Source organism: Thalassophryne amazonica, chromosome 1 (genome assembly GCF_902500255.1).
Source record: "Thalassophryne amazonica chromosome 1, fThaAma1.1, whole genome shotgun sequence".
NCBI classification, from domain to species: Eukaryota; Metazoa; Chordata; class Actinopteri; order Batrachoidiformes; family Batrachoididae; genus Thalassophryne; species Thalassophryne amazonica.
The window spans coordinates 20,432,753-20,446,789 of record NC_047103.1 but is presented as its reverse complement, the minus strand read 5'-3'; the positions used below and the strand labels follow the sequence as shown (position 1 = coordinate 20,446,789).

Below are 14,037 nucleotides of genomic sequence, written 5' to 3'. Positions count from 1 at the left end.
TAGTGTCCCCCCACCTGATTCCACTCACTGTGTGCTCTGATAGGCATGAGCTTTAATATGATATTAGGTTATTGCAAGGGAATGCAAAAACTATTGCGAGGGAACACAAAAACTATTGCAAGGGAACGGAATAATATTGTGAGGGAACGCAAAACCTATTGCGAGGGAACACAAACTATTGCGAGGGAACGGAATAATATTGTGAGGGAACGCAAAACCTATTGCGAGGGAACACAAACTATTGCGAGGGAACGCAAAACCTATTGCGAGGGAACACAAACTATTGCGAGGGAACGCAAAACCTATTGCAAGGGAACGCAAAACCTATTGCAAGGGAACGCAAAACCTATTGCGAGGGAACACAAACTATTGCGAGGGAACGCAAAACCTATTGCGAGGGAACGCAAAACCTATTGCGAGGGAACGCAAAACCTATTGCGAGGGAACACAAAACCTATTGCGAGGGAACACAAACTATTGCGAGGGAACGCAAAAACTATTGCGAGGGAACACAAACTATTGCGAGGGAACGCAAAAACTATTGCGAGGGAACACAAACTATTGTGAGGGAACACAAACTATTGCGAGGGAACGCAAAACCTATTGTGAGGGAACACAAACTATTGCGAGGGAATGCAAAAACTATTGCAAGGGAACACAAACTATTGCGAGGGAACGCAAAAACTATTGCGAGGGAACGCAAAAACTATTGCGAGGGAACGCAAAAACTATTGCAAGGGAACGCAAAAACTATTGCGAGGGAACACAATAATCTGGGCCAAAAAAAAATTAACCACCATGTCCCTAGGCAGGCTACGTAATATGATGACTTAACATAGACTAACTTTTTTTTACTTTTATGTGCCTTTCAGTGCAACCCAGGGTCATACCATCACTAAAATGTGCCATTATTTATAGGCTCCACTGCTCCATCCTGCAGGAGTGTGTTTATGGTCACTATCGGTTCGTTCAGTTTACTTTTCTTTGCAACTTCCTGCTCCTCGAAGCATTGCGTTTAGTTGACTGTTCAGTTGTTTGGCAAAGGACAACAATCAGTTCTTGAAATGTTAGTTGTTTGCGATTCACTGAACACTGTCTAACCTACCAACCCCTACTGTGTCAGCACGTTGGCTACCAATGTGGTCCAGCGCCAAACTGCAGGGTTAGCCAGACCTGTTGTTTTGCTTTGAGCAATATGAGTGATGTTGTTGCTCTTGATATACTTCATTGTGGCAATCATTTAGAAACAAAAACAAAAAACTAGGTACAGATACCAGTGTGAGGCGAAGCGACAATACCCCAAGTTTTTGTTCAAGCAGTTGCCTACTTTTCTTGCATAAACCACTTTCTGCCATTACTAACCAATAGCACCTGTACATTTAACTGCAAGTATTTTTCCCCAAATGACTGACCTCTGGCTGACTTTGCCAGTGCAGTTCTGGTATCCATCTAAGCAAGGGCGTAGGTTTGGTTTCAGCTTTGGTAGGGACAATACCCCCCCGGCCCCCCTGCCCACCACCACCACCCCCTAACCCACTCATACCATTAGACGCACAAGTACAGCATAATACATAACATATGACGACATAATGCTGAATAATTTAACACTTTATTTACATTATTAAGTGTGTAGGCAAACAAACAAATAGCTTAAATAACAAAATTGCACCCAAAATCACTAATCTATTCTATAGGCCTACACCTGAGAGAACAAGACAACAAAAAAATACTTGTGGAGCTAACAACAACAAAAAAAAAAAGTTTTTGCAACCAAGATGTATAATCTATTCTCTTCATTAATAATGCAGTTGTAGGTATCTGGCAACCTAATTTGCCAAAAAAAAAAAAAAAGATTTCCAATGATATATATGGTGTATTACGGTAAACGTTATGTGATGTCATAACGCAAAGGAAAAACACGGAAGTTTCACACTAGTGCGCCGCTGAAAAAAAACAAAAAAAACAAAAACTAGTGCGCCGCTAATTCTCATTACCGTAAGTTCTCATATAAGCCCTCACTCTGAAAAATTTGACAGCAAGCCAAGAACCCGTTCTTTCCAACAGTGCGTTCGGTGACTTTTGAAACAAGGGAAAGTATGAAAAAGAGCGCAAAAGTGACAGAAAAGTACTTAGACAGACAGCAAACATAAATGTACTAATTTTTGAGGAAAAGGCAGGATGTTAGTGTCATTTGTGAAGGTGTGTGTGCGTGTTTGTGTGGGTGTGCAGTTTATTGTAAGTGTGGCGCACAGCATTGTTCGCAAACCCTCCCCCCCGCCCTTCTTGTTTTTCTGCACCGGAGCAGTGTTGCCAGATATGAAATATGAAACTATCGTACCAAAACCTCAAAATGATCGTATTTTGGGAGAAATTATCATACACAAACAAAACGCATACAACGTAGCTATTTTAGCATTTTTTTTTTTAATTTACAAAGAATTTTATGTCACATTTTTAAACAGTAATTATAGTAATGGGGAAACTATGGCACAAAAACAACGCAAATGCACTACCAGACTAGAAACATTTTTTTTTTTCTGTGAAGGGACACAAACGTGTTAATTACCAGACTAGAAAGAGTTGAATTCAACCTCGAGGTCGCTGTCGTCATCCGATGCCACTTGTGCAGATTTTGTTGAACACAGAAAAAATGTTGACACCTCCATAAGGAACTTGAACTTTTTTTTATTTTTCTTGTATATCTCTTTGCTCTTGTGTTTTGTTCGTTTGTTATTGCATTTGTTGAAATAAAGTTTCGAAAAAAAAAGATGGTTGGGGAATCTTCCTGTCACGGCAGAGATTGGATGGAACTCATTACTCTCTATGAGAGGGGGCGGGCTTTCAAATGACGGTCGCCCAAAGCCAGCAGCAGCCCTGTGTGTGGTGTGTCTTTGATGCTGCCTGAGTGCAACGCCTGCAAAATGATTCTTGGGTGTCAGAGAGAGATGTGTGTTTGGCCAACCAACTGAAATTATTGTACATATTGGATTTTTTCCCATTATTGATCGTACATCGTACAGAGGGCACAACTATCGTACAAATACGATAATTATCGTACATCTGGCAACACTGCACCGGAGCCACCCATCCTCTCTGCTCCGGGACCTCCCACTTTACAAATGAAGCACTGCCTGCCACGAGATGCGCTTTGTTTACGTCCATGTGAGAAGAACGTGAGCCAATGAAATTGCAACATGGGTAACCCTGTCACTCTGGCATGTCGAAAACACAAAACATGACTAAAATTATAGTATCGAGTTCGCAAAAAAATAGTGAATGATTTTGTTATATAAACAAAAATGCTAAATATTGGTAGGGACTATTTTGCCATCCCAAAATATTGGTTGTGACTTGTCCCTATGGTCCATATGCAAACCTACGCCCCTGCATCTAAGTGTGTGCCATATTTGGTCCAAATTGGGTTGAAAATCAGATTTCTTGACTCTTGCCAAAATGAACTTTTTAAAATGACAATTTCATGACCAACTTTCGCTGACTTACCAAATTTGGTAGAAATTAGCTAAAGGACGTGAGAGGAGCAGGCAAACAAATGGACACACAGACTGACATGACTGATACCAACAACTGACTGTTGGCAAACTTGACCACACCTAATCAAATCCAAAACCCACCTACATATGCTTTCCAAGTCTGGTTGACAGAGTGAAAAATTATCATTTTGGTCCCAAAGACCTTGACCTTAACCAAAGCAAACCCTTTAAAGTCAAGTCTGTGGTCAACTTCTATGTACACAGTATGTTTGGGAGAAATTTAACCAATTACTTTGAAGAAGCAAAGGAATGATCACACACACACACCTCACATTATAGTATGATTGTTCATGCAGTATTTTCTTTGTATTACAACACTTGTAGTGCAAGTATAGCAACTTGTTAATGCGTCATATTACTTTTGGAAGTTACAGAAAAAAACACCTTTAAACCAAAGATAGGAGTTATAACAGCAAATAAAAAGCAAACATCTTTATGACATCACACAAATTGTTCCCCAATTAGAAGAACTTGTTATTACAGAGTGCATACAGAGTATATTTGTCAGCATTTTTAAAGTAACACACTGGCAATACTTTAAGTGTCAACCACCTGTTTTAACCACCCACTTTAACTGCAGTCATATTCAAACGATATCATTTAATCAGACCTTTCACACAAATGGAATTCCCACATGGTGCTATAATGATGCTGTAAACCACCTTCTAAGTGCACATAATAGTAGAGAAGTAGACCGACAATGCATTGTCATTTTATATCTTGCAATGACAAAGTATTTGAATTTAAACTGTCTCAACACCAAAGCAATTGTTCTGCGGTCCCACATTTCCATCATATTCATGGTGCCATTTCTCATAATAACTGACGTTTTGGCAGCTGGGAAACTTGGCAAACGATAAATAAAAACAAACTGCAGCTAATGTTTAAATCTGCTGACTTTCATGGGATTGAACCTGTTTAGACATAGCGTTCCTGGTACTGCTGGGGGATTTGCCATTGGACCTCATTTATCTCGACCTTCCACTCAACCTTGACCTTTGTCCACATTGGAATTGGTGCATTGATTGTGCTCAGTTTGTCCCAGGCATGTGTCCCTGTTTTTTCCATGTCTGGGGAGGCAATGTTCTAATTAGACGTCTTCATTAGTCAGCTGCAGAGGGCAGTGTCATGTCTTAGGAATGATGTTCAGGCTCTGGTCGCACCAACACAATGTGGGGTTTTGTCTGAATCCAAAACAGAGGTCTGAAAACAAATGCCCATTCAAGGGCTGCAGGATGCAAAATAAAAGAAGACATCAGACTTTTGAAAGAAACCCAGCAAAGCTCTTGCTTGTCTGTATTTATAAATTATATATTTATTTCTGCTGTAACTTGCTTGCCTATGTGATCTTTTGCTCTATATTAATGTTTTGTGCAGTAGATGGTTTAAAAAGTCCTTGTAGAATGAGTGTTGCATCTGGTACCATAAGTAACGAAACTCAAGCACCCTCTAAAATGACACAATCAAACCACTTTAGGACTTGAAGTGCCACAGGAAAGTCTTTAATTTTACAGTATCAACACTTATGATTCATTTATGTAAACAAACAATGTGCTCATTTAGGTATTTGTTAATTCACATTTCTGGTTTATTTGCAATCATGCCAAGAATTAGTGGCGCTGTAGAATTTTAATAATTTTAAAATGGCAATTTCGGGATCAACCTTCACTGACTTACCAAATTTGGTAGAAATTAGCAAAAAGAAAAAAAAAAAGAGAAAAAAGTAGTTGTTACAGAAGCATTTTTAGTAGGGATTTTTTTTAAAGAAAAAAATATGTCTCACAGAAGTATTGTTTTTTTTCCTTGTCTTTTATTGTTGTTTATGCATCAATGACAAGATCCACTTCCTTGTATGCGACAGCTTACTTGGCAATAAACTTGACTGATTCTTATTCTAAATATCTTCTGATTTTGTGAAATTGGCTAAACATAGTGAACATCAACAAAACCTTTCATATTGTGAAATACTAAATAATATACTAAATAAACAATACTTGACAATTATTGTCACATTTTAATGAATTTACAGTCATCACTTTTGGCAGTTTCCTTGAGACAAGTCAATGAATTGATGCACAATTGTTTACAAATGGCAGAATATGTCTTGGACTTGGAGGTATTCTTTACCACTGTTGCCTATGTACTTGCTCACGAGGGGTGGTTCGGTTAGATCTTACCCATGTGAAGCACCTCGGGGATGATGTGTTGTGATTTGGCACTATATAAATAAGTTGAATCTACTTCAGTTCCATCAATCATTAAGAAATACAAACAGTATGGTACTGTGTGGTCAGTCTGTCTCAGATAGGCAGTTGTAAGAAACTGACTGTGCAAGAAGGACACTAAACGAGGGAAGCCACCAACACACAGGCAACAATTCTGAGTTACAGGGCACGAGAAACAGTGTGTAAAAAGTCTAAATCCAACACATCACTACATTAACAAGACTTGCAGTATGCAACAACCATGAATCTGCTACGTTTGAGCTTCATCGAAACATTGACTTTCTATCGTAGGTTTGAGTTGCACGATTAAAACATGGATATTTATTAAGTACTATAAAGGTTCTAAGGCCCACTGGTGCTGGAGCTTATCTCTAGAATCCATGGCATAAAGCTCATGAGAGTCTAAGACTCCCCTTGGATAGGCCACTACTCCAACGCAGGTTACTTCTCCAGCTGAGGATAGTACCCATTTACGGAGACAATGCAGAAAAAGTGTTTGTACGAGGACATAGACAGGTAGCATGAGGGGACTTAAACTCATCTCTACATATATGAGCAGGCCAGCTCCTTATCCAATGAGTTACCTGCTCTACATTAGATTAGATAGCCCATTTGTACTTAAAACCTAAGAAAATTTCTTGCACATCCATTTATTTTGAGACATAATTTGTAATTTTGAATTTTATACTGTGACAAAAATAAATAAAAAGCTTCTGTGCTCCTCGTACACTCTCTTTTTCAGAGACATGAAGAACCGAAGTCACCACCCAAGCTCAGGATGGGACACGTCGCTGCCAGGGTCATGAACTGCAGCTGAATGAAGCATTGTTGTACTTGACCCTTGACGCTTGTGTACCAACCATGGCATGTGCAAAGGAAGTGCAACAATGGAGAGTAAAAATGACCATGCACATTGTTTTGGCCGTGGTGACTGTGGTCTTTTCCATGATTCCTGGTGGCGTACTTAGCGATATGAGATGTACCGTGGCAGATAAAGTCCAACCGTTACCTCAGGGGTTGCCTCATCTGCATCGACGGCTGAAGAGAGGCTGGATCTGGAAACAGCTGATTGTCCCTGAGGAAGATCCAGTACTTCGCGTTATTGGCCAGGTGTTGCTTCAGAATACCAGAAAAGCACCTTAATTCTATGTACACCAATTATAAAGATGCTGAAACCCTTCAGTTTCTCTCTCTGTCTTTACAGCTCAAGTCTGACTTTGACCGAGGTGAATTTTCCATCAAGTACATATTATCGGGTGAAGGTGCAGGAGAGGTTTTTGATATTGATGAGTATTCCGGTGAGATCCGGACACTGAAGAAGCTTGACCGTGAGGCAAAAGCTTTCTATGTGCTTCAAGCACAGGCTATCAACAGGAGGTCCAACCAACCGGTGGAGCCACAGTCAGAGTTCATCATCAAGGTCCAAGACATCAATGACAACATCCCACAGTTTCAGAATGAACCATATGTATCCAGCATCCCAGAGATGTGTCCAACTGGTAGGTTTCAGACAAACTGGGGAAAGGTTGAAATGAAAATATTGCCAAACAATGAAATTAGTTTTGCTTCCACTTAATAGGCTCTGATTTGTACGTTTCGTAAACTATTACGATTTTTGTTTAAAAACATAAATGTAGCAAAATTTGATCAAAAAGCTACAACTACCCTGGAACTGAAACTAATAAGAACTGTTAGGTAGAGCAACCAAAAAGTTTAAATGTTGATGCTAATACAACTAGAATACATAACACTTGCAAAAAAGTTAAACCTACCCCAAAAAGGATTAAATGAAGCTTATGGGTATTTACATGCAGGAAAAGTTATGAAAAATCATTAAATTTTTGAGTCTATAGTGTTGTGATGCAAAATGGGGTATTTTAAATATTGGCGGACATGCACTGTTTACATTACGGGTGCCCAAGAAAAAATAAAATGCTTGTTGAAATCTGTAGAGTGCCAGTAAACCATTTATTTCATACATGTGCAAGGTTTGAAGTTCCTGCTGCATTTGATGGAAACACAAAACTCAGAATTTCTGAATTATTACTAAGAAAAATACTTTTAATAAAAGTTCTGATAAAATGTTTGTCTTCTTAGTGAGTCAGTTTCGCAAAGCGAATAAAAACGAAATAATGCTTGGATTGACAACAGACCTGTTTTAGTCCTGTCTTACTCACGTCTACCAGATATCCAGCAAAACTTGTGTGTGAAATATATCCAGGTATTTTTCTTTTTTTGTCATTTTCCCCAATAGGATCTCTGGTGGCCAGTGTTTCAAACCTTGTCTTTCCATTTCTATTTTTCTTTTCCCTCTTTTTGGGACTTACACTCATAATTAAAGACTTATCGCATTCTTTTGGCTATATGAAGCAAACACTAGCATATGTAGCTGGCAGTTCCCTTTGACTCTCAAATGGCATGATGGGAAAGTGAGTCTCCCGGTGTGTTGTGGCATATTGCTGCTATAACTTTGACTGATAGTGTTTAAAATTATAAATGTTTTGCAGAAATGATACATTTTTAATCATATTGGGGATACAAGATTGTGAATGTTTCATTTGAATGCAAATCTTTAAGATTATAGTGAAGCCAAACAAAAAAGTTGTATGATTTAAACTGGAAAAAAATGTGGAAGGATTACAGGTTTAAGATTAGAACTGAAGTATGTAATCATCTTGTTATTTAAGAATAAATAATTCAAACTTGTTAGTTAAGGCTAAATTTTTTTTCCAGTGTACAGACGAACAGTTTCAAGTTCGTATTTTTTTTTTTTTTTTTTTATCATTTTCAATAAATCTTCCTGACTTTAATCTTGAAAGAAGAAATGAACAAAAGCCTTTATGAATATCTGTCATTCGCCTCTATTCAGGAAGTTAAAAGTATTGGATTCTGCATCACAGCCTGCATGCCTTTATGGATGCGTTCCTTAAATCATGTTATTATAAGCACTGCCCTTTCATACCACAAACATTACCATTTCAATTTATATGTAATCTGCTTTTGAAGAATAATATCTCTCTAGTAATAAATCATAATGTATTTGACTTGAAAGAGAGTGTGAGAGTGGAAAGGCGGAGACTGAGAATAGGAAATACTGGAGTTAATTCCTCCCTGAGAGAGATGGAATACTCTGTGGAACAAGAGACAGAAATGTGTAGAAAGCAAGGTGAGGAGAAGGATATGGCAAGTGCAAAAGTGAATCAGTGTGGAGGAGACAAATGTGGGGGCAGGTGGACGGCGGGAGAGATGTTGCTATAAGACTGGAGGGGATGTCATGTACACCTGCACAGCTTACTGAGCTCTGAAAGGCCAGCGCTACACCCCATCCCCACTCACTCTTTTGTCAACATCCCTCCTCTAGCCTCACCTCAACCCCCCGACTTGCATTTCCACTGCTGCTCCTCCCCCCTGAGCCAGACAGACAGACCCTGCGGGACTGCGGTATAATCACTTTATTTCCCCGTGACTGGAACGGCAGCCTGAGCTAACTCTGGCTGTGTGATCTGCTCCCCCCACAGGGACCAGGGTGGCCCAGGTGTCAGCCACAGATGCTGATGATCCCATGTTTGGAAACAACGCCAAGCTCATCTACTCCATCCTGCAGGGGGAGCCGTACTTCTCTGTTGAGCCGAAGACAGGTACCGCTGACAGCTGTAATCAAATTACTGAGTATTCTCACTTTGGGTATTTGATGGGACACACTCAAGGATCAGTACTTGGGAGATTTACTCAAAGTACTGGATGTAACAATGGTCACACCCGTGCGTGCTCCTAGTCCTGATTTGAAAATGACGTTTGTCTGACAAGTCTCACAATGAAGACTTCCAAAATTCAGACAGAGTGCAGGCTTGATTGCCAGAATATATATACGAGGTCTATTAGAAAAGTATCCGACGTTATTATTTTTTTCAAAAACCATATGGATTTGAATCACGTGTGATTGTGTCAGACAAACTTGAACCTTGTGCGCATGCGTGAGTTTTTCCACACTTGTCGGTTGCGTCATTTGCCTGTGAGCAGGCTTTGAGTGAGGAGTGGTCCACCCCCTCGGCGGATTTTCATTGTCAGGAAATGGCGGAATGATTTGGGCTTTTTTTTCCATCAGAATTTTTTCAGAAACTGGACATCAACCATTTTCCATCACATTTCACTTTTAACAAGAGATTTTGTCATGAAAAGCCGAGCGGAGGCCTCGCGCGTCACGATGGCTTCGCTACTGGAGCGAGACAAAACCACCTTCGTTTGGTCTCACAGGACGGCTTTGAGATGGCGTTCAGACAGCTGTCGGTGGTTTTTCCATCGAGTGATTATCCAAGAAATTGTGGAGTGCCTAGACATGCCAGAACATGTCCCGTGAGGCTTCATCACGGCGTTGCTATGCGCCATGCGGCACCACCGCGACGCGCGAAGCCTCCGCTCCTCTTTCCATGACAAAAACTCCTGTAACAGTGGAATGTGCCGTTCATTTCCAAACTGGACGCTGTGTTTTATCCGGGACGTCTTCTGACTAGCACAGGAATTGTGAAAAGACATGGACATCAGCACTTTTTCGGCACATTGAGACAGACGTGCGGAGGAATTCCGCGCGTCGCGGCGGTGCCGCAATGGCGCAAAGCAACGCCATGATGAAGTCTCACGGGACATGTTCTGGCATGTCCAGGCACATCCACAATTTCTCGGATAATCACTCGATGGAAAAACCACCGACAGCTGTCTGAACGCCATCTCAACGCGGTCCTGTGAGACCAAAACGGAGGTGTTCCTTTGTCTCGCTCCATCAGCAAATCGGTCGTGATGCGCGAAGCCTCCGCTCGGCTTTCCATGACAAAATCTCTTGTTAAAAGTGAAATCTGCCGGAAAATGGCTGATGTCCAGCTCTTGTGATAACCAGAGAAAGTGCACACGACGGTCCGGCTCCACAGAGCCATCCGTTTAGAAATGATCCGGTGGTTTGTGGCTCTCGATGGCGGCACGGAGCGTGGCACACCAAGCGTCCTTAAAGCTGTCCTTAAAGCTGTAGTAACAGTCCTTATTCTCTGTGAAGCCCGTAAAATTTTCACAGAAAGCCAGATACATTTTTCGAATGGTTTCCAGCTGCCAGTCTCTAACAGTTTCTGAAAAAATTCTGATGGGAAAAAAAGCCCAAATCATTCCGCCATTTCCTGACAATGAAAATCCGCTGAGGGGGTGGACCACTCCTCACTCAAAGCCTGCGCATAGGTGAATGACGCAACCGACAGGCGTGGAAAAACTCATGCATGCGCACGAGGGTTCAAGCTTGTCTGACGCAATCACACGTGATTCAAATCCATATGGTTTTTGAAAAAAATAATAAGGTCGGATACTTTTCTAATAGACCTTGTAGTTCAGTTGAACTCCAAGAAGACAATGTAATAGACAGAATAGTGGAGATGATAATTAAGCTCATTTCTGGGAACAGGCACCAAATTTGGCACAAATGCTCCTTAGACATTACTCTTTTGTAAAAGCACTTTAACTACTTGAATTTTCAATAGGCGGCCAGGTAGGGGTCAAATGAAAAATCACACAGTGGTCAAAATCTAAAAGTGCTCTAATCATATTGAAAACTATACCACATTAGTTGTCTGATCATATCAATTCCAAAAAGGTATAGTTTGGACCATCTGTGACTGAATGTAAAAACAGCAAGAATGGCAACAAAGGTCAGTTTCACTTTGTACAGGGGTCAAAAGTTATGCAAATTATTGGTTGGGTTAATAGAGTTCTAAAAAGGAATAGTTTGCACCATGTGTCATGCTTAGTTATCATGTTACAGAGTAACATATGTCACATGAAAATTCAGTAAGGTGTGTCTTCTATAATATATTCCAATTCTAAAGCAGAACTCTACTAGAGTATACTAAGGTATACCTAAATATCTAAAAAAAGAAGAGTAGAATAGAGTAGAGCCACATAGGTGCCTGGTCTTGAGAACCAGGGATGGTAGGTTGAAAAGCTTTTTTATCCCATGGGAGCTCTTCCTACCCACCCAAGCGGCTCAAGAAAATGGACATCATGTATATAAGTGATATTTCCACGATAAGGGAAATAAACAACATATAGTACTACATAATATTATAGGAGTTAGCTTCTAAAACTTAAATATTCATACAGGAGAAGATTATACGTATACCTAGTCTGTAGACTAGTAGTAAAATTAAAATATAGCTAGTAGGCTATGCTATAAATATGGTTAATTTATTATAGAAACAGAAGATATGATGTAATATGTTTTAGGTATCTATCTAAAGTTCACCCTGCTAGCTTACTATAGGAAGACAAAATACATATTCCATATGCTATCTAATGGAAACCCCAAAATAGGATACTACGAGGTATCTTATAAAACTAACCGGCAGTTTTATAAAAAAAAAAAAAAACTATATGGATTTGATTGACATGCGATTACACCAATCATGCTTGAACCCTCGTGCGCATGCGTGAGTTTTTTCACGCGTGTCGGTGATGTCATTTCCCTGTGGGCAGGCCTTGAGTGAGATGTGGTCCCGCCCTCTCGGCTGAATTCCTTTGTTTCACACGCTGCTGGAGACGGCGCGCGTTGCTTTATCAAACTTTTTTCTGGACCTGTGAGGAATATCCGAGTGGACACTATTCGAGAAATTCAGCTGGTTTTCGGTGAAAAGTTTAACGGCTGATGAGAGATTATGGGGTGTTTCTGTCGCTGTAAGGACTTCCCACGGAGCGGGACGTCCTATGCGGACACTCCACTGTTTAAGGACATTTTGTAATGAAAGACGTGCGCGCAAATCTGTGTGCGCCGCGACAGGAAAAACACCTCTGTGTTGAAAACCATTTGTAAAATTCAGGCGGCTTTTGATGGCTTTCAACAAGTGAGTAACTGAGAAATTGTTTAACAGCTTGGGCATGTTCCAACTTGCCCGTTAAGGTTTCCAACGGAGGTGTTTTTCCTGTCGCGACCCCCCGCGGTCGGGTCCGGCCCGACATGCGACTCTGCCCGCACGTTCTTTCATTACAAAATATCCGTTAACAATGGAATGTCCGAATAAACCCCTCATGCCAACTTCTTCTGAAAGTTCTCTGTTCTCTGACGACTTACTGGGTCAACAGAGCCTGAAATGTGGAAGTTTTCAACTTGAAACAGCGAGACGTTGCCGCCTCGAAGCGCAGATCGCCGTCAGGCACCGTGGGCCGTCCTTACGGCGACACTACCAGACCAAAATCTCTCATCAGCCGTTAAAATTTTTTACCGAAAACCAGCTGAATTTATCGAATGGTGTCCACTCAGTTGTGCCTTACAGTTTTGAAAAAATTTTGATCAAACAAAGCAGCAGTCTCTGAGCCATTCCTAAACAATGAAAAATTCAACGAGAGGGTGGGCGACTCCTCACTCAAAGACTGCCCACAGGCGAATGACGTAACCGACAGGCGTGAAAAAACTCTTGCATGCCCACGAGGGTTCAAGCATGTCTGATGTAATCACACATGATTCAAATCCATATGGTTTTTGAAAAAAATAATAAGGTCGGATACTTTTCTAACAGACCTCATATATGTTGATATCTGTTAAAGAACACATAAAAAGAATATTAAAAATTGACACCATGTAAAATAAATCACAAAAATAAGCTAACTATAGCTAGATAAGCTACCGTTGTATTAGCTGTTAATAAGCCAACCAGTGGAATCCAATAGAATCTGATGGATGTTGATCTTGATTGACCTTTACTTTGGAGACCAAACATTCAGCACAGTCAAAACTATTCAATTTATTAATCCTATTAGCACAACCAATAATTTGCACCACTTTAACAAAATTGGAGAAACTTTAACTATTGACCCCTGTACAAACTGAAATTGACCGTTGTCACCATTCTTGCTGTTTTTACCCCATAACTCCATAATATTCAGTCACAGATAGTCCAAACTATACCTATGGAGAAACAAATAGCATGATATAGCGGTCAATATGATTGGAGCATTTTTAAATTTTGACCCCTGTGTAATTCTTCAAGTAACCCCTACCTGGCTGCCCATTGAAAATTTAACAAAAGAGTAATGTCTCAGGAGTATTTGTGCCAAATTTGAAAGATTCTTCTGTAAGTATTCTGTTATCTGCTTCACTAGAATGGATGCTTGGCACTTCCACAAAGCCCAATCCACAGAAATCTAATCATCAGTGTTACACAGAACTAACTGACAAGGTTATTAAGCTAATGGAAACTCATGGATTTGCAAAGATCATATTTCAGATCATGCCG

At 40.3% G+C, this 14,037-nt stretch overlaps 1 protein-coding gene across 6 annotated transcripts in view; it reads left to right on the top strand.

The window, feature by feature from the left end:
- The window catches only part of cdh19 (cadherin 19, type 2), a 93,509-nt gene that overhangs the window by 22,497 nt on the left and 56,975 nt on the right, over positions 1 to 14,037 (top strand). For 5 of the 6 annotated variants that reach the window (XM_034166798.1, XM_034166827.1, XM_034166843.1 and 2 more), the window contains exons 2-4: positions 6,519 to 6,886; positions 6,981 to 7,275; positions 9,295 to 9,414. In XM_034166798.1, coding sequence (XP_034022689.1) covers positions 6,638 to 6,886; positions 6,981 to 7,275; positions 9,295 to 9,414 — 664 coding nt within the window. In that variant the 5' untranslated portion in view covers positions 6,519 to 6,637. Of the gene's footprint in view, positions 1 to 6,475; positions 6,887 to 6,980; positions 7,276 to 9,294; positions 9,415 to 14,037 lie in introns of those variants that run through there. The other variant, XM_034166810.1, reaches the window with a different exon arrangement.